The sequence below is a fragment of the Myotis lucifugus genome, unplaced genomic scaffold (genome assembly GCF_000147115.1).
Source record: "Myotis lucifugus unplaced genomic scaffold, Myoluc2.0 scaffold_1964, whole genome shotgun sequence".
Taxonomy (NCBI): domain Eukaryota; kingdom Metazoa; phylum Chordata; class Mammalia; order Chiroptera; family Vespertilionidae; genus Myotis; species Myotis lucifugus.
The window spans coordinates 1-20,939 of NW_005873012.1; the positions used below are offsets into that span (position 1 = coordinate 1).

A 20,939-nucleotide genomic window follows, 5' to 3' on the forward strand; every position below is an offset into this window, starting at 1 on the left:
GGGAGGCGTCTCTGGTGGTCCTAGGAGTCCTCTTGATATAAACCCTTGAAAAAAGAATAATGGGCCCCGGCCCGTGTGGCTCGGTTGGGTGAGTGTCGGCCTGGGCCCTGAAAGGGTTCCCGGGCAGGGCACATGCCCTGGTTGGGGCTCGAGTCCCAACAGAAGGCGTGCAGGAAGGAGCCGAACGACGTTTCTCTCTCATCAATGTTTGTCTCCTTCTCTCTCGCTCTCCCTTCCTCTCTAAAATCAATAAAAGTGTATTTTTTTTTAAAAAAGAATAATGTGTCTGCTTAAAAAATTCCAGGGTTTTTAACCTTCTATAGATAATAATTTTCTCTATTTGTCCCCAAAGAGCATCATCTAAGCTGAGAAATACACTGTATTATCCTAAGGGCGCACTGAGGGTAAAAATCATTTTGAAGCCCAAATCTGAGCTGAATTTGTTTACAGAGCCTCTCAGGCTATATGAATTTATCGTAAATTATTTTTATTTTTATTTAGTACCTAATCCCCATATCTCACATATTTATCTCATTAAAGTCCTCACATACAGCTGGTGGGGTAATTATATTTGTCCCCATTTACAAGAAAAAATAAGCTTTATTTGAGGTGGAAATTGGCTTTTTTTGTAAACTCTTCTCAGAACCCAGGTTGCCTAAACTGGGAACCCACCCCCAAGAAAAACCTCCCTCTTCATAGACCAGAGCTCCGTGCAATCCCCCCCCCCTGGGGGGGGGGGGGGGGGGGGGGCGCCAGGGGACGACTGTTCTGGTCTTTGTGGAGCAGAACTGCTGACTTTAGGAGCACCATTGAGACGATTCATCCTTAAATCAGGGGTGGGGAACGCCTTGCCCGCGGGCCATATTAAGACCCCAGAAATCATTTGGCCTGGCCCTGCCAAGGCATCAGGGGTGAGTTAATTCAGTGTTTGGCCAAATAGAGCAGCTGGTTTTTAAGCTGATCATTCTGTGTGGCCCGAAAATGATGTTATAAATATCCAAATGGCCCTTGGCAGGAAAAAGGCTCCCACCCGGCTTAAATAATAAGTTTTATGATGCCATTATATAGTCTCTAGTATATTATTCTTCTGTACTTTTTTCCTCTTATCAAAATTTTTACTGACACAAGCTCTACCTTTATACACATTAATTCATCTTCAAAACGTTTTCCTTCAAAGCCAGCATTATTAGTTCTGCACGTCCGTGGATAGAGTAATTAATGTCTGATTAAAGCCGCTCGGTGAGTAACAGCGTCCAAGCCCCCTCCAGGCCCCGGACTCCCAGTGCGTTACTGCTGCTCTGAGCCTCATCAAGTATTTACTGAGGCAGGGCTGGGGGTGGGGGGGGGAGAGAGAGAAAGAGAGAGAGAGAGAGAGAGAGAGGAGGGAGGGGGAGTGAGAAGGAAAGAGAGGGACAGTGAGAGGGAGAGAGAGGGAGAGATGTGAAACAGACCCTCAGGACACATTTCTTATGAACAAAAAGACTAAAATAAAAGAGTAAATAAAGGAATTGGACATATTTTTGAGTTCCTATAGAGGGCAGCTGTTCAAGGATTCTATCTATAGTGGGCAGGACTCCCCCAACCACACCACCCACGTGCAGGACAACGTACGGAGCTCTTCCATCCTGAGAAGAAATGACAGGGATTCTTTTTAAATATATTTCTATTGATTTCAGAGAGGAAGGGAGAGGGAGAGAGAGAGAGAAAGATCAATGATGAGAGAGAATCACTGACCAGCTGCCTCCTGCACGCCCCACACTGGGGATCAAGCCTGCAACCCAGGCCTGTGCCCTGACCAGGGATCGAACCCTGACCCCCTGGTTCCTAGGTCCACGCTCAGCCCCTGAGCCTCGGCGGGCGGGCTGACGGTGTCCGACCACCCTCTTTACTCATCCTGTTACTTTCTCCGCAGCAGGTGAGACAGGGGGAAGTGCTGCTGGAGACAGACGCTGAGCTCACAGTGTGCCTTTGGGAACCACGGGCGACCACGTTCCGCTAGAGCCTCCCTGTCCTGCTCCCCACACTCGCCCCGCAGCGCGCAGGCCCCATTCGCCGCACTCCACGCGGACGGGTCCTCCCCGCGAACCTGGGACCGTACACACACCCACTCCTCCGCGCACAGTTCATGGCGAAACGGTTTGGAGGCGGCACAGCCTTCTCTCGCCCTCAGATGCCTCCTGACGGATTTTCTGGGTCACAGTTGGCGTGAGTCAATTCCATGTTGTGTTCACGACAGACAAGCTGGTGTCTGCAGGTTCCAAAAGGCTCCTAACTAAACACACGTTTCTGGGTCACGTCTCTCCAGGAAAAGATGTGGGTCTAACCTTGAGAGCATGTGGAGTCCTTCACTGGGAGCTCCTGCCTGTCCATCGGCTGCCCCCGGCCCCTGGGCGTAAGGGGCGCCCACAGGTTCACTCCGGGCGACTCCTCTGACCTGGGCTTCCACCGCTCAGCCAGCGAGACGGGGCAGCGCCGATGCTTTGGGACGCGCCGATACAAAGACACCAACAAGAAGGGCCTTCTCCTCCCCCGGGGCCATGTCCCCCACGTCCCTCCCTGCGGCGAGTGTGTGCGCGTGGACGCGTGTGTGCCAGCATCTCTCACACACGCAGATGCGAACAGACAAAGAGCAGCAGATAGAGACAGATATTGGGAAATGAGGCCATTGGCAGAAAGACCTTCGCAAAAAGGTCAGGGGAGAAAGGTAAGAAAAAGATACCTGAGAGCAGGTAGAGGCAACCTCTGCTCCGCCCCCCGCCCCCATTATTTCTGAATGGGCACTTTATCGTGTTCACTCAAGGCAGCATTCAGATAGGAATGAATGTGAATACGCTTGACATTTAGCAATATGTGCACAGACTCCGCGAGTCGGGTCTGGAAGCGATGCCGAGAACTCCTCACCAAACGGCAGAAACCACAAGTGCCCGCCCCCGCGCCTCCCCCCTCCTCGGGGCCATCGCGGCCCCTCGTCTCCACCGGCAGATGCGGCTCTGACTCGGCAGTGGGAGCATCTTCTTCGTGGAGCTCATCACACGAAGCGTCTTCTGTGCCAGCGTCTCTCACACACGCAGATGTGGGGAGCAGGACAGGGAGGCTCTAGCGGAACGTGGTCGCCTGCGGTTCCCACCCCCAGCACACACACATGCGCGCGCGCACACACACACAGGGACACACGCACACATGCACACACACAGGCACACACGCACACATGCACACGCACATGCACACGCACGCTATGTCAATATTATCATTTCTTTAAGGCTCAGCGAGCAGGCAGTGCTGCTCTGTGCAGGGTGCTGTCGAGAACATCAGAAGACAAACAACCGTTATTTGAAGATCAGAGCACAATACTGGCTCACAACTAGCACGTCACCCGGAGCAAGGACCGGCTTGAATAAATCCGGTGTCTGTCTGTAGCGGCTGAGCGCTGCTGCATGCAAATCCAGGCCGCGATGATCTTAGGAAAATGCGAGTGTATTTTTGCTCACATAAACACCCTGCCACCGCGAAGGCATCGCTTCCAGACCCGACTCGCGGAGTCTGTGCACATATTGCTAAATGTCAAGCGTATTCACATTCATTCCTATCTGAATGCTGCCTTGAGTGAACATGATAAAGCGCCCATTCAGAAATAAAAATAAGGACACCACGAGCGGCAGCAGCATTAGCACCCCGAGGCCCCTGCTCTCTTCCGGGGAGGCGGCGAGTGAATAAGTGTTTTCAAACAGCTCTGCCTCCGAGAACTCCTCACCAAACGGCAGAAACCACAGTGCCCGCCCCCGCGCCTCCCCGCTCCTCGGGGCCATCTCGGCCCCTCGTCTCCACCGGCAGATGCGGCTCTGACTCGGCAGAGTGAGCATCTTCTTCGTGGAGCTCATCACACAACTCTCAGCTCCTCTTGCAACACGTTACGGCCTGCGCGTGTCCCAGTTCGCCCGCCGTTTGCATAAAGGCCTCCCACGTGGAGAAGTGGGTTAGAGAAGTCGAATGACCCTCCATGTTCAGTTCACCTTATTGGTCCAGTTCCCTCCCAGCAGCTGAAGCGACAATCCCCTTCCTTCGCACCACACACCCCTGGCCTGGCTCTTCATGCCGGCAAGTGCTGAGGTTCAGTCACGGGGCCTCTAGTCTCACCCCTGAGTGACCTCGACAAATCTCATCGCTTTAAACGTTGCCTATCTTCTAACCACTCCCACACGTGTATCTCCAGGTGGGTCCCTCCCCGTCCACCAGACACGCCCAACGTGACCTCGGGGGTGTCCATCGGGGTTCTATTTCCACCCAATAATTATGACTCCCCTGGCCTCCGCCCATCTTGGGAGAGCTCCGTCAGCGACCTCCTCATGCTGAGCTGCTGAGCTGGGCTTGCAGAGGGCACCCCACCCTCAGGGACGGGGACGGAGCCTCTGAGGGCAGCCCGGCAGGTCTCCATAGAGACGGCCCCGGGGTGGGCTCTGAAGTGGCCCTGCTTGAGTTGCCATGGTGAACGCCCGGGCTAGATGGCTCTATTCAGTTCTCTGCCAGGGTCGCCATGGTGACTGCAAAGGATGGCTCCTTCCAAGGACCTCACAAGGGTGTGTTTCCATGGTGATCCTATCCTGCATCTTTCTAAGCAACTTCCTTTCCGTTGTTCTGGGACCGATTGTGTCAGCTTCCTTCTGCAGGTCTCTCCCGACGATGCCATCCTAACACGAAGGGCTGCTGCAGTGAGGTCTGCGCAAATGCCGCCACCCACAAACCCTCCACCCTCCCTGCACGCTCCAGGAAGGCCCGTTCTGATGGCAACAGCCAAGTACTCGCCATGTCTCTGCTTCAAATCTTAGTTGATTAAACGTATCTTACAGAATATCATGCAGATAATTAACGTTTCAAATTTCTCCACGCTTTCAACACAGCAGCTCGCTAGGTTAAAAAACCAACAACAACTTTATCCTGGACCCGACGAACGCACAAATGGATACAGACGGATCATTAGGTTATAATGAGACATTAAGAAAACTTTTATAGAAAAAAAGACAAAATATTTGCAAGTCACATGAAAAGTGCCCTTTTTAGGTGAGTTGGGAAAGCCAAGCCACGTGTGGGCAGCTCTTTCTTCCGTGACTTTTGCGGAGGGATAATCCCAGCTACTTCCTGTCCGTGTTCCACGCACAACCTGAGCAGAAGCATCCTGAACAGACACGCGGCTTTTAGCATCGTCCTCTGCTCCTGAAACTGTAATGTGCTTTTTCTAGGATTTGGTCAACGGCAACATTTTACCTCACCGCTAATTTCAGTATCTTTAAAAATTATTTAACAAATAAAAGAATTCTACAGTGTAAAGGATAAGAATACTATTTCGGTACATGTGTCCCTCCCCTTCTTGTTCCTTCTACTTGACTCTTTAAATAAAATTAAAAAGTTAAACACACACACACACACACACACACACACCTTATTGAATGGAAAGGGTTCACCCTGGCTTAGTGCCTCTGCTTTTCTGTGGTTCTCTCTCCTCTCCTGCCCACAGCAGCCCGCCCCGCCCCACCCACACCGTTCGGGAGAATGAACTGGACTTTGAAACACACACTCAGCCCAGAAAGAAACCCCACCCAGGACGCTGAGGAGAGTTCATCGCCCTCCCTAGTGAGGTCTCGGGGTTCTGCCCTGTAGGGACTCCTGGTTTCCAGACTCCAACGTGGTCCCTGCAGTTTTCACCCATTCACCCACGAAATGCTCACTGCGTGAGCCGCGTACCCAGCGCGATGCGGGGGCTGAGAACACGTCAGGGAACAAATAAAAGTTCCCTGCCCTGAAGGTGCTCAGATTAGACAAGGAGAGAGAGAGGAAGATGCGTAAAGAGAAGCAGGAAGGACATCATATCTTTTGTAGGAAAAGGATTAAAATGAGGGACACATTAACGCAGGCTGGATGGGGTCATCATCCTATGCATTAATGGGGGTTTCAAGGACACCCCTACTCACCTGCCATTCATGTCCTCAACACTCACCTACGTCCTCGGAGTGAAAAAAAACATTAACAAAGTCTCCTTCCTAGAGATCTCAACAGAAGGTATAGACATTTCGGGAGAAATTTTAGTGCCTTTGGCTGAACGCTTCAAAGCAAGCTGTAAGGGAGCTCTACATGGCCAGGAAAAGTCTCAGATAAGCAATAAGTTGACACCATCATATCGAGAAACGTGAACGCTCACCAGGTCCGTGTCCGCCTTTTTGTAGGTCAAAGCTTCCGCCTTGGATTCCAGCTCTGCCTGGATGTGGTCTCTCCTCCTCATGACGCCCTTTGCGGGAAAACACAAGGACCTCGTCAGCTGTGCGTCCACGACATAGACGCTTCGGGGTATCAGCAGCCACCACTCGGTTGGGGACAGAACGACTTTATAAATGGTTTTCCATCTCTAAGAGCTAAACCGACAGCAGGCATTTAGGAAAAGGCGTTTATAAACCCTCCAGCCTCCCAGGGCCTCTCTTGCTGGTGGAAGTACTTGAGGAGCCACTGTGGGAGGAGTACCCTGAGCTCGCACAGCCATCCGGAAAGAGCCAGGAACAAAGCAAACAGAGGCCGGGGAGCACTCATCGGGAGGGTATACCCTCGCGGCAGCTGGAGGCCACGCGGGCCACTCCCCGGAAGATACCCACCCTCCCTGGCTGCCCTGATCCGACTCCCAAGGAATGGCTATCAGTCAGGGACGGCGGGACCCGCAGTGTGTGCTCACATCTCAGGGTTTTATTTTAGCTTCACGGGTGTAAATATGAAGCAATGAGCCCAGCTCTGCAGGGGAAAGCAGGGCCTCTTCTCCCATCTCGTCTTCCTGAATCACCAGGGTTCCGTTTTGTGGCGTTAAGCTGCACACACCCGTGTGGGGGCACCTGCGTGCAGAAGTCATCGGAAGCTTGTCCAGTGTTTGCTGGTCTTTGGCCAGGCCTTTCCCTGGGTGACTCCCTTTCTTCCGAGATATTCTCCTTCGGCTCAGGGGCACAAGGACTCTTGTTATTTGCACTCATCTTTCCCTGCTTGTCACAGTATTTTTTTTTTTTTAATATCAGAGAGGAAAGGAGAGGGAGAGAGAAACATCCATGATGAGAGAGAATCATGGATCGCCTGCCTCCTGCACGCCCCCTTCTGGGGATCAAGCCCGCAACCTGGGCATGTGTCCTGACCAGGAATCGAACTGTGACCTCCTGGTTCATAGGTCAACGTTCAACCCCTGAGCCACGCCGCCTGGGCACTGGTTGCTACAGCATTAATCAAATAATAATGAAATTATAATAATGAACACAAGTGGCCTCAACAGGTTAAAGAAAACACTGACTCAACCAGAGAGAGTTAAAGGACATACAGGAGAGGGGGCTTGAGGAGAAACGGGTCCCGCGGTGTGTTCAGGGCAGGGAAGGGCCCAGACACAAACACCTTACACGGGGAGGGAGGAGGGAGCTGTCCGTGTCTGAATGAGAACTGAGAGGCGCTGGAGCAAAAGCACCCGACACCACTCAGTCTGGTTCTGTGCCTGTCAAACCGCCCTGACAACATACAGGAGAGATGAAGAGTCCCCTTGTCTAGAGAAGTCAATACCAAGTTCAACCACTGCCACGGATTCTTCTACATTTACTTCCCTGTGTCACTGCCATTAACGCCAGGAACCCCTTCGTTCCTTTTTCTTTTTTACTTCGCTCCTTTTTAAAATATATATATGTATATATATATTATTGATTTCAGAGAGGAAGGGAGAAAGAGATAGGAACATCCATAATGAAAGAGAATCATTGATTGGCTGCCTCCTGCACACCCCCTACTGGGGATGGAGCCCACAACTCAGGCATGTGCCCTTAACAGGGAATCAAACCCTGACCTCCTGGTTCCTAGGTCGACGCTCAACCACTGAGCCACACCGGCCGGGCGTCCCCTCTTTTGTTAATGTCTCCTTCCGCCCACCACCGCATGGGCGGGCGAGCAATACCATCGGTCCATGCGCAGCGTCCTGCTGGGATGGGAAGACGCACAAAGGCAGAACAGCAGTGCCTTTCTGCAGCTCACACTCGGGTCAGGGCCGGAGGCCGGAGTGTCACGCAGGGGGCTCACCATGAGCATTTCGCTGTAGAGCACGTATTCGTGCACGACGGGGAGCAGGGCCTCGGACAGGCCGCACAGACGCCGCTCGGTGGCCTGGCAGCACCGGTCCAGGCAGCTGGCCACGCCGCCCAGCGTGTCCGCCAGGTCCTCTTCCGACTCCGACCACAGGGCATGAATGGGGCCGTATTCTTTCATTTCGTCAAAGTATTCTAAAAAATAAAATAAGTCCTTCAGCTCACGGACGTTTGAAAATCCCTGCTGACAGGCGTCCTGGCTGGGACGTGACTACTTCCGCTACCAGACACCTGCACCCGCGTCTCCAGCAACCTGACCGGAGACAGAACGCGCCGTCTTCTCCCTTCTCCTGCCCACATGGCCCACTTCAGGGTAAGCGTTCCCAGAGTCTGAGCAGGAGTCCGGCTGCATCCTAGCCTCACACCTGCACTCAGCCAACCACCACTTCCCGCGTCTTCATCTTTACTACCTATCAGTCTTTACTATCCATCATCATCTATCTCTTCACCCAACCACCCACCCAACCACCCACTTACCTATCCTGACTCCCATTGCCATCTGCATCTCTACCCTGTCCTCCCCAGGGTCCCTCTCTCCATTTCCGTCACAGCACGTAAGCACTGAATCAGGAGGTCCTTGTGTGACTAGACTTCATCTCGCCTCTGTGGATCCAACTCTTGCGATTCTCTCCCAAAGATATTCCAATTGAAGCCAAAAGAACCACTCATGTATGACTATCGCATGTCCCTCCTCGCTCACACCCTGCACAGACCCCTCACTCACACCCTGCACGGACCCCTCACGCACACCCTGCACAGACCCCTCACTCACACCCTGCACAGACCCCTCACTCACACCCTGCACAGACCCCTCACTCACACCCTGCACAGACCCCTCACTCACACCCTGCACGGACCCCTCACTCACACCCTGCACAGACCCCTCACGCACACCCTGCACAGACCCCTCACTCACACCCTGCACAGACCCCTCACTCACACCCTGCACAGACCCCTTTGCCTGGTCCTCTGCCCTTCCCATCATCCAACAAACTCCTCTGAATCCTTTAAATCGCCGGGTAAATAAGTCGCTGCTGATTCCGTCCCAAAGGGTTCTTAGATGCTCTGTCCTCAGCCACGACTGTGTCCCTCTGCCCACGCCTGTCATGGCGTTTACACCTGCCACCCCACTCCTGTGCCCGCCTGCGGAGGTGGGACGCTCCTAGGCCACCTGCTCCTTAAAACAGGATCAAGTCTTACTTTTTTTTTTTTTTTTTAAATCTCAAAGCCTGATACACAGTGTGTTCAATATTTTCACATCAATGAAACAATAAATAACAAAAGGGCTCTTCAATGCTTGATGAGCCATTTATTCAAAAGTCTGGATTTCATTTTAAAATCTGAGGCCTTTCACATTTCTGCGTTCAGACTATCCACTCTCCGTGACAGCGTTTTATGGGAGGGAATGTATAAGCAGTGAGCATTTGTGCCTTTTTTGGGGTCTGGTAGCCATATAAATAACACCAAATTCTCTATATTTCATCATCTTCTACTCATTAGTGTTAGGTGTAATGTCATATTGCTCTAAAATAAACTATGATAATTTCAAAAGTTGGTACGATGAAGTAAACTGAAAAATATTTAAAATGTTGAAAATAATTGCCTGTCTGGTGGGACTACTGTTTACACAGTTACTCTGACCGTGTTCATCACACCCGGGAACCAAGAAAAAATCCCGAGGGCGGGCGCTGGCACCAGGAGAGCAGGAATTTACAGCGCCCGCGACTCGCATGCTGGGGTGCAGGGGTGCTGCAGGCAGCCACAGGGCGGACAGGCCTGCGGGCAGGGAGACGGGCCTGCGGGCAGGAGACGGGCCTGCAGGCAGGGAGATCGGCCTGTGGGCAGGGAGACACGAGGGCGGAGAAAGGGCCCAAGAGAGGCGCCACCTCCACGCCGCCTACCAGCCAGCGACTGGGAGGACCCGTGAGGAACCGAACAGCTTGAAAAGCACACGTCCGGTGCTGCTACGTACCCCGCTCTTCCTTGTAAATCCTCTGGGATATCTTATCGATCAAATTTATTTTCTGGCTGAACGTCTCGATGAAGTCGTTCATTTCCGTGAACTCCTCGGGGCGGCTCCTCACTCCCCTCATGGACAGGGCGACGGCGCGGACCGTCTGGCCCATCCTGCTCAGCAGCCCCGGCCCCTGCTTCTTGTGCGACGACAGCTCCTGCCAACGGAGGGAGAGGGGTCCGCAAGGTGGAGGAAGGTGTGGGGTATCTGTAGCGTTTGGAAGGAGACCTGGCCCGGAGCTGCACCTGAAGGCTATCCCTCTGGCGTTTAAAAGCCCTTCTCGAGCCCTGGCTGGTGTGGTTCGGTGGATAGAGCGTCCGCCTACGGACTGAAGGGTGCCAGGTTCGATTCTGGTTAAGAGCACATGCCTGGGTTTCAGGCTCGACCCCCAGTGTGCGACATGCAGGAGGCAGCTGATCAATGATTCTCTCTCATCATTGATGTTTCTCTCTCTCCTTCTCCCTTCCTCTCTGAAATCAATAAAAATATATATTTTTTCAAATCCTTCTTAATTCCAGGGCCCTGCTGCCTGGCTTATGAATGAGGCCAACAAGGGGAGGGACGGCCTTCTGTCACACAGACAGGAAAGGGTTCCGCGAGTATAAATCCAAGGCGTTACCCCAGCCTGTGCGGTAAGGAAGACTTTGAAGTCTTCGCTGAACGTTAAGGTTGGGTGGTCGGCGATTCGGTTCAGAAACTTATTCAGGGCTCTCCTGCGCGTCTCGATGAAGTCGTCGCTGAAGCGCTCCACCATGCCCTTCACCACGAACTTCTCCGGCAGCGGCTGCGGCAAAAACAAACACGCAGGTGAGCGCGGCACCTGCCCCCGGCGGCCGAGGGTTAGGGAAATGCTGCCCGTGCCCGTTTTACAGACTATGGAACATGCCACCACTTCTCACAAAGATCGCAATGCTAAGTCCAAACACAACAAAACGGTAACATGAAACAGGTAAACAAGCAAACCTGGCCCGGCCGGTGTGGCTCAGTGGTTGAGCATCGATCACAGTTCAATTCCCGATCAGGGCACATGCCCGGGTGGGGCCTCGATCCCCAGTGTGGGGTGTGCAGGAGGCAGCCGGTCCATGATTCTCTCTCATCACTGATGTTTCTCTTTCTCTCTCCCTCTCCCTCCCTGAGATCAATACAAAAATATTAAAAAAGAAAAAGCCAATCTGTAGTTAGGCGGAAACGTTTAAAATGAATGTTCCCAAGGTGAATGAATTACATGAACAGAAAGGCCTGGAACCTGGTGTCGGGCATGTTCATGGTTCCCAGGACAAGGCGGCAGCCGTTCTATGGAGACGGGGTCTACCTACCGGGATGATGAGAGTGGGGTGGGCTTCCTCCAGCTTTCCCTTTAGCCACAGGAAGTCCTGGTACCGCCTCCGGACTTCGAATTCGCTGGAGTCGAACTCCCCGCGTGACGTCTGCAGGAGGAAGCAGCAGACAAGCAATGCAAGGCCGGCCACGCCGCGGCCAGTCCAGACACCCGGGCTCAGCGGGCCTCACTGTGCAGCCGCAGTGCACGGGGCAGGGGGAGGGAAGCCAGCGCCCCGCATGGCCAGCAGGGAAGCAAACCCCACGCCCGGGTTTCAGACCCACACGGGGCGTCTGCGTGCGAGGCCCCTCTGCCTCCCACAGGTGCGGCCACCCATGGGCGAGTGCGTCCCGCACTGAGGCTTAAACACGCGTCTCTTCTCAGGAGATCGGGATTCGGGACGGGAGGCAAGTCCTGTCAGTGCCGTTTGGGAGAGAACTGAACACAACCGGGAAAAAACGTTTTCCTGGAATGTGCTCGAACCAACTGCTTGGCTGAAATGTGCGTTTGGTATGCGAACATTCTAGCATTTGACAGAGTGGTTTTACCCACTGTTTTAAACATGTTATTAAAGGAGATTTGATGTGGAAAGACAATGTTCCCGTCGTTCTCAAGGGATTCTATTTTGAGTTATATGCTGAACTCCTAAAAATTAAGCAAATATCTTAAAATATCTCTTCTCAACAAACCAAAAAGCTGCGCCAACATGGGGATAATTGCAACCTCGCTTCTACTGCCGAATCCTGAGCCAAACACAAAAGTAGACCATCTAATGCATGTACACCTCTCGGGAACACAGCCACTCCCACCAGCATCTTATGTAGCTGAATTGTGCACATTAAAAATCACAGACAGTCATATGAAGATTGAGATTTTTCGGGAGTAAGAATGGAATAACACATGGCATGCATATTTCACACTCACCCCCACAGATAAACACAATTGTAGAATTAAGCAGTTCAAGAGCTAAGCAACCTTAATTGCTGTGAAATAAGGCTCCCCTAAGCTACACTTTCCAAGATTTATTCTTTTTAAAATGCATGTTTAGAATATCTCACAATGTAGCTCAGTAAAACATTCCCTTTTTAGTGGAAAAGGTAGAGGTAAGTGAGATGCAGAAATCTAAAGAACTAAATGCTCACAGAACACTACAAAATCTTAACTATTATGCAAAAAGGTACAGGTTGTAGAAATGCTAAAAATAGGAAAACTAAATCTAGCAGAGACAGTTTAACAATGTATATGAGTTGGTATGTGGACATACATATGCAAGTATATACACATGAACATACATATGCACACAAAACATAGTTTAGAGTCACTCATGAAAATATATTTACTGAAGCCCGGCAGGTGTGGCTCAGTGGCTGAGCATCAACCTATGAACCAGGAGGTCACGGGTTCGAATCCCGGTCAGGGAACAAGCTTGATCTCCAGTGGGGGGCAGCTGATCGATGATTCTCTCTCATCGATGTTTCTATCTCTCTACCCTTCTCCCTTCCCCTCTCTCTCTAAAAAAAATAAACTGAAAACATCTTTTAAAATATGTCTATATCTGCACCTATGTATTGAACAGCTGTGTAGCCAGCACATAGGCACAGGTTCATTACCAGTTACTAGCGGGGAAAACTGGCCTAACTACTAGTGAGAATGAGGACACTCAAAACCTGGGCAGTTAACACTGAGCTTTAGACGTCCTCAAGAACTTCTCACCCTTTAAATAACCCTCAGACAAGGAAGGTACCAATCAAGTCACGTGACTGTTGGTCTGTCCTCGTCGCTGTTAGGGGCGGAGAAGAGCGAACTTTCCGGTGGTAACGGGGTGAGGACAGTCCCCAGGGCGGGGTGTTCTTTCTCCCTGCCGGGCGTCCCCTCCCCCAGAGAGGCCGCAAGATCTACAGTGGATCGGACAAGGAAAACCAGTGCAGCCAGCCGGGCTCACGTCATAACTAACCCCTTACGGGATTAGTCACGGTTCGATTCCTATGACAGGGACAGTCACTGCCCCGTCTGGAGTGGCCGACGGGGGCCATCTGAACACAGGTACACACTGCACCATGGGGACGAGATGGCCGATCTCCAACTCAGCGAGAACGTGTGTTCTAGAAAGTGAACTCAGAGCATAAGTAACCCTTCCAACCTAAAAACACAGGTTCCCCTGGGAGCTGCTTTGTAGATGTTTAGTTTTCATGTCTTCCCGTAAAAACGTGGGTACCTGGAGTTCGGGACTAACGGACTCAGGTGATCTACACCCCAAAGTGCAGTATCTTACCCAAAATGGTTAAAAAAAAAATACAGATAAATTCAGCAAAGACTGTGTGATGCTGAGAGTCTGCGGTGAGCAAGATGCACGTCCGAAGCCCAAGGACAGCCACGTGTCGGGAGGCTGGCCTTCCGCACGCACCTGGGTGGCGACCCTGTAAGTGATGAAGGTCTCGATGGTGGTCACGTGGCTCTCGGGGTCGTCGACCGTGATGAAGAGATCTTTCAAGTCGGGCTCATCCTCAAACTTGACCTGGTTGATCATCGACAGAGGGGACGTCGGCATCGTCGGGCTCAGAGAATTCATGTCCATCAGGGAGGCATCCTGAGGAATAAACCATCAGCTGTTAACAGCTACAGGGAGAACAGGTAGAGCCTTCTCTTCCTCAGGTTCCACACGGTTCATGAGACACGTCAAGGACGAAGCGGGCAAGGGACTCCCGGGTCACCAGGGCACGTGGAACATGTATTTTTATCTCAGCTTCCTCTCGAGACCCCACAGATGTCAGTGAAGAAGGACACAAATAGATAAAAACAAAACAAAACAAAACAGGACCCAAAGGCATAAACCCTCAGCGTAAAAGAAGAGACTGAGCAAAGTTGCCATTTTCAGAAGCTGGAGGCCGGACTGCCGAGTGGCGGCGGGGACCTCGGCCAGAGGGAGCTGAGAAGTAGCCCCGAGAGGAACCGGGTGGCCGCGAGGACACGGACGGCCCCTCATGACCGAGAACCCCGGAGGCTGGGACCTGGCGTCGCGGACACAGAGGGCGGGCACAGCTGGCCCCGGAGGGGGGCTGAAAAAGCTCATACCCAACAACAACAACCACAGCGTGTTGAGCAGGTGAGCGCTCTCCTCGTTGTGTGAGAACTGTGTTCCCTTTCTGGAGGGCCTCTGCTCTCCAGGGCACCATGAGGGACGGGGGAGATGGGCCCTAAGAAAACACAGAACCAAGGCCAAGTCCCACACCCTCCATGGAGGGGACCAGCCGCCGGCCTCACTGGCCCAGGAATGTGGGCAGCCAACCCTTCGAGCCTCTGCTCTTCACCCACAGGGAGGCCCGTGCGTGCTGCGTGTCCACTCAGCTTTATGGCCCAGCGATGGGCGGGGGCGGGGGGAAGGCAGAGGGAGAGAGCGGAGGCGAGGGGGAGGGGAGAGGGATGCAAGATGCACTCAGTGCACATGAACTTAAAGTGATACCAAAACAGCTGAAAAGGATTCCAGGTGTTGGAATTGCTGCTGAACTATGGTTTTAGCATGAGCCTCTGTATTTCCAAATAGTCTAAAATAAACATGTATCTTGAGAAGAATATTAAAACTGTTAGAGTCAACAGCTTTACGCTGTGTTCGGAGACAGGAGAAACCACTGTGACAGGTGACAGGCGCCGTCCAGGGCCGTTTGGGCAGAAACCCTGGGTCACATTAGATTTTTTTTCTTATCCAAGTGGCGCAGTGACACAGGAAGTGCAAAAATATGTTGGAAGTACATGGAAATGGGACTGTCAGACTAAATCATGGGATGCTAAGACCATGGAATACTAAGCAGCCATTCAAAACCAGAGGTTCCAGTCTGGCCGGCGTGGCTCAGTGGTTGAGCGTTGACCTATGAACCAGGAGGTCACAGGTTCGATTCCCAGTCAGGGCACAGGCCCGGGTTGCCGGCTCCATCTCCAGTAGGGGGCGTGCAGGAGGCAGCCGATCCACGATTCTCTCTCATCATGGATGTTTCTCTCCCTCTCTCCCTCTCCCTTCCTCTCTGAAATCAATAAAAATATATTAAACAAACAAACAAACCAGAAGTTCCAAATAAATGTGCAACCAGTGTCCCAAATCTCTCTCAACAGCCATTTCAGTGAAAGGGGAGCATTTAGCTGACACGATTTGGGCTGATGGGCAAATGTTCTTTGAAAGTCACTGGCAGGGTCCCCGACCACGTGCCTTGGCATTCCATGCAGTCACCCCTGAACTCCCCCCCCCTCCTTTCGCCCACGCGTTGTTCAGCATTCTATTTCTCCTGCTAAGATGCGTCCTCGCGTGGCGTGGGAAGATGGCCATTCCAGGGAGCGCGGTGTGGTGTCGAAAACACAGGCTTCCATATCGAGCACAGAAAGAAAACCACAGGCTGGGCTTCAGCAACGCCCCACATTCCCGCAGAAGGACCTGAATGACTATGAATCACTCAAAAACATTCTGAGCCCTGGCTGGTGTGGCTCAGTGGATAGAGCGTCGGCCTACGGACTGAAGGGTCCCAGGTTCGATTCTGGTCAAGGGCACAGGCCTATGTTGTGAACTTGATCCTTAGAGGAGGCGTGCAGGAGGCAGCCAATCAGTGATTCTCTCTCCTCATTGATGTTTCTCTCTCTCCCTCTCCCTTCCTCTCTCTGAAATCAATAAAAACATATTTAAACACACAAAACAAACAAACAAAAAAACAAGCAGGGGTCTGCCAATCTCTGACTTACTCAGGAGATAAACACCGAGGACCCAGGTGGGAGGAGAGAGAGGACACGTCTGAAGCGTCCTTCCTTCTAGCCCTCGGTGACACGCCTCGGAGCATCGCACAGACACGCCACAAGGAACTCTGACGGCTCGGAGCCGCCTGCACACAGCTATTTTCTCCCCACAAGGAGAGGGAAGAAACCAGTGTGCGAAGTGTGACAAACAGAACGCTGGCCTGAAAGGGCCGTGAGAACAGAACTTCCGATGCCCCGAAACCGGTGCCCGGAGACGTCTGGTGGAAACGCGACGTCCTGCAGAAGGAGCCGGAGCAGCAGCGAGGCGGGGAGGGGCACGCATCTTGATGGGCCTAAATTTAGACTCCGCAGCTGTGTTTTGGTTTACGACTCCTTCCAACCCGCCTGCTTATAATAATAATAACAATGAGACAGGCTTCTGCGGACACTGCAGACCGCGTGCCTGGGGATTTCGGTAAAGGGGCAGGCGACACGCCAATGACGTTTAACACTGTTCCGAGCTGTGTAGTATCCACACCCTCCTATGCATAGACCATCATTAATTCATCCATTTTTGTGTTTCCATTTTGCAACTGTGTTGCCTGGAATGTACCTGGACTTGCTCGGGTTTTGTGCACTGCGAGGCTATACGGGCCATAGAAATTGTTCACATAACTTTATTCTACAGGATTTTCCCCTTCAGCAAAAAAAAAGAGGCACATTTTTAAAAAAGTCTCTGCCGAAACCGGTTTGGCTCAGTGGATAGAGCGTCGGCCTGCGGACTGAAGGGTCCCGGGTTTGATTCCGGTCAAGGGCATGTACCTTGGTTGCGGGCACATCCCCGGTGGGAGTGTGCAGGAGGCAGCAGATCGATGTTTGTCTCTCATCGATGTTTCTAATTCTCTAGCCCTCTCCCTTCCGCTCTGTAAAAAATCAATAAAATATATTTAAAAAAAAGAAAAAAAAAGTCTCTGTAGTCAGGCGGAGCTGAATTTGATTCAAGCGCAGACACATACCACCTGTGTGAACCTGGTCACGTCACTGTACCTCCGAGCTGGGACGGGAGCGGAGTAGGAGGATAAAAAGGGAAGCATCAGTGAATCAGTGTGATGCGCACACGGCCTGCTTGAAGGCTCGCTGTGCAGTATCTTATGTCAAACTCGCCACGACCCAGCGCAGTGCATTCTAACACCAGCCATGAAAATCAGCCGCACCTTCACGCAGGAACACAGGCAACCTCACAGGCTAAATGTCAGGGGAAAGCAACGCAGAGGAGAATGTGAACTCATTTCTAAAAGTCCTAAAGCATATAGGATCCCAAATCGCATAAATCCTTAAACACAGTGCTTCGAGCTACATATATAAACTGTATGAAAACCACACAAATGATAAAGTTCAGATTCTCATTTTCCTTCAAGCAGAGGAGCGAGAGCCTTGGGGAGGGCCACACAGGAACATCAGAATGTGGGTTATGGTTTCTGCCCTAAGCCGAGTCCCGGGAACATGGATGCGAGTTTTATTATCCTATTACCAGGCGTCTGCAAACATTTCACAGAAAGGGCCAGACAGGAAGTGTGGGCCTCATGGGCCACCTGGTCTCCGTCACCTTGGCCAAGGTAGTGACTGCAGTCACAGGCGGCACACCAACGAACAGATGTGGTGAACGCCAATAAAACTTTATCTGTCCCTACTGACCGCTACATGGGGTGCAGATGTTACGCAGCTATCTAACATACAGGCAGAATGCACATATGCTCCTATAGCTATTCTTTTGTGTGCGTGAGAATATTCTACAACGAAAATCACTTTAAAGGTTTTAAAAATCATTACCAAGGTAGGATCCAACAGAATAAGGACATGTTCTCGATGGCTGAAAATGGCACATGGGTTTTCTTTTCGCAGTTTTCTCGTGGAACTCGGACACAGTCGTCCTGACCATTGCCAGGGAGGCGGAGGTACCAGTAAGCTCGCTCCAGCTTCTAGCATCTGCATTTCTTTTGGGGGCTTTTATTCTTACCCTCAGACACACACACACTCACTCACTAATGAACGTTTTAACCAGGGCAGTGCAGGTGGCTGCGTGTGGAAGCAAGAACAAGGAAAGAACAAGTAAGATGTGGCGGCTGAAAGGCAGGCAGGGCTCCCTCGTACACGTAACATACATGTAACAGGTGCAGCTATGCTCTGTTCCTGCATGCCAGAGCTTCTCCAAGCCACGAACACCAAATCCACCGGGAGGGGCTTCCTGCACTGCCTGGGGTCCTGGGGACACGAGGAAACAGCCCGTGGTGGCTGCAGTGATGACTCAACCGGGGCCGGGGGGGGGAGGAAGGGGAGGAGGAGGTCATACTCAACCCAGAGCTCCCACGGGTGGAAAGTGTGACTGTGGACACGCAGACGGGAATGCAGCTGGGAATGCAGACGGCAGGCCGGGCTGGGCCGGGCTGGGTGGGCCCCGGGCCTCCAGGCGAGGCCCCACCTGAGGCCAGCCGCGCCCGCACTCCAGGCGCATTTCTGCGGGACCGATACTCACACTTGGGTCTGGAACGCCAGGAATGCCCCTCCCTGTCCTCAGCAGCCTGGCAGGCCTACGTGGGATGACTCACGGGAGCAGAGCCACACACACACACACACACACACACACACACAGCCTCTGCGAAACAGCCCGGAGCCCGGGCAACACGCCCCACAGCCGGAAGCACCGCCTTCGAAGGCTGCTTCAATGGAAAGGGTCTCGCCGCCTGCGTTGGGCCTTCATGGCGCCTCCTTGACTCTATGGGGTTTTCCCATGGTTTCCACCCGGTTCGTCTGGTCGTAGGTACATCCCCGCCTCCCCCCAGGCTCTCACCACACAGCCTCGCTGGGTGAGGACCAGCTCCTTCCGGGGAGATGACTCCCCGAAGCTCGCCCCGCACACGCAAAAGGGACGCTGCGCAGGTGAAAACGTTCACCTTAAACACCACCAGCGAGTCTGCGGTTCCTAAGGGCCTGGCCCACGTGCCGGCGTCATCTCATCAGCCCTCCCCGCAGCCGGGGGAGGCGCTAGGATGGCCATCACCTGCACCTCACGGACAGCACACCCGCAGAGCCAGACCCCACGGCCACTCCCCTCCCCGCCGCCCCACCCACACACGGGGACACCTCCCCTCACAGCTTCTCTTCATTGAACAAACGCGCATCCCATGTCACCACGTGTCTGCCCTGGGCTGGGGACACAACCTGACCAGACTGACCTGGCGCCTGCTCTCAGGAGCTCACCCTTTAGTGAAGGGGGCGGGGGGCGGGGAGAGGGGTCGCTAATAGACAGGGAAGCACAGGGAAGCAGTTCCAGCAGAACCAAGTGCTGGCCAGCGAGGGAGCGAACCCGGAGCCGTGCAGCGGGTGCTGGGGTGCAGGGTGAGGGCGGGGCCAGCGGGCATCTCGAAGTCCAAAGGCGGGGCATCTGTGCCCCAGCTGGAGGTCTTATTTATTTATTTATTGTTGTTGATTTCGGAGAGGAAGGGAGAGGGAGAGAGAAACATCAATGATGAGAGAGAATCCCTGATCGGCTGCCTCCTGCACGCACCCTGCTGGGGATCGAGCCCACAACCCAGGCCTGTGCCCTGATCAGGAATCAAACCTGGGACCCTTCAGCCTTCAGGCTGACGCTCTATCCACTGAGCCACACCAGCTAGGGCGGCTAGAGGTCTTCATGCATCTGTGTGGTCTTACTTGGATGATTCGTGAGCGTTAGCCAACTGGAGGTTATTAATTATGGCTAATGCCTTTCCATTTATCTCGATTCCACTTGAGCAATTTCTTACCTAGTAGAAAATTTTCTTTTTTTGGATTTAACACTACGGAAAAAAATTGGTTGTTCTTATTCTGAAAGTTCCACCATGCCATTTGCCTCTAACTCTGCCACAGGACCACTACAGGAGACGGGCGATCGCTCCCAGTGACCCCCCCACCGCCCCCCGTCTTCTGGTGAGAGGCCTGCACCTCCCGGTCAGTGACTCTGCCCTCTCAGAGCCTCCCACGGGCGGAGAGGGCCCTGCCCGAGGACTTGACCAGGGACTTGCTTTGGAGAATGGCAGCCACTGCCTGCTCCCAGTTCAGGGTCGCTCCTCCCGTCTTGATCCCCAAAAGGAAGACACAAAGCTGGCCCCAAGCCTTGGACAGAGCGGCCCCACCGCACCGGGCGGGTCCAAGAGGAAGAAACAGGTGGCACTGCAGGTGCAGGTGAGCCACCGGGACCTGGAGGTGGTGGCCCAGGGCCTCGCCGAGGGAGAGCTGGTGGAAACCCCATCAACGCTCGACTAGATTAAACACATGCAGGTACATACGTACGTACATACACACACACTAAACCTTCTCAGAGTCAGTGCAGATGAACACATTGGGGATGGCTTTTCTAGGTCTGAAGATCCGCACACCGAGAGATGGCCATTAGCTTTTGGTCACACATAACGAGGCTTTTATTTTCATTTTGGACAAAATGTCGGCTCCTAACGTGTCGTTTTACATGATGAAGCCCTGTTTTTCACTTCAAAACTTTATTTCTTATATGAAAAATTAAATCCACGACTAAAACAGAAAACAATTACGACAAAAACGAGCCTAAAATGTTAAGCTACATGAAAGAAACGGCACAATAGCGCGCCTGTGGCCTAACCGGTTTGGCTCAGTGGGTAGAGCGTCGGCCTGTGGACTGAAGGGTCCCAGGTTCGATTCCGGTCAAGGCATGTACCTTGATTGCAGCACATCCCCGGTG

At 52.7% G+C, this 20,939-nt stretch overlaps 1 protein-coding gene across 1 annotated transcript; it reads right to left on the minus strand.

The window, feature by feature from the left end:
• Positions 1–5,016: 5,016 nt before the first annotated feature.
• LOC102420130 (sorting nexin-7) lies at positions 5,017–14,059 on the minus strand. The gene is made up of 7 exons (XM_006108254.3): positions 13,878–14,059; positions 11,472–11,582; positions 10,775–10,939; positions 10,114–10,312; positions 8,077–8,276; positions 6,191–6,277; positions 5,017–5,214 (listed from the first exon to the last, which is right to left on the minus strand). The coding sequence occupies exons 1-7, from the start codon at positions 14,046–14,048 to the stop codon at positions 5,032–5,034; spliced, it is 1,116 nt and encodes a 371-aa protein (XP_006108316.2). The 5' UTR covers positions 14,049–14,059; the 3' UTR covers positions 5,017–5,031.
• Positions 14,060–20,939: the final 6,880 nt, after the last annotated feature.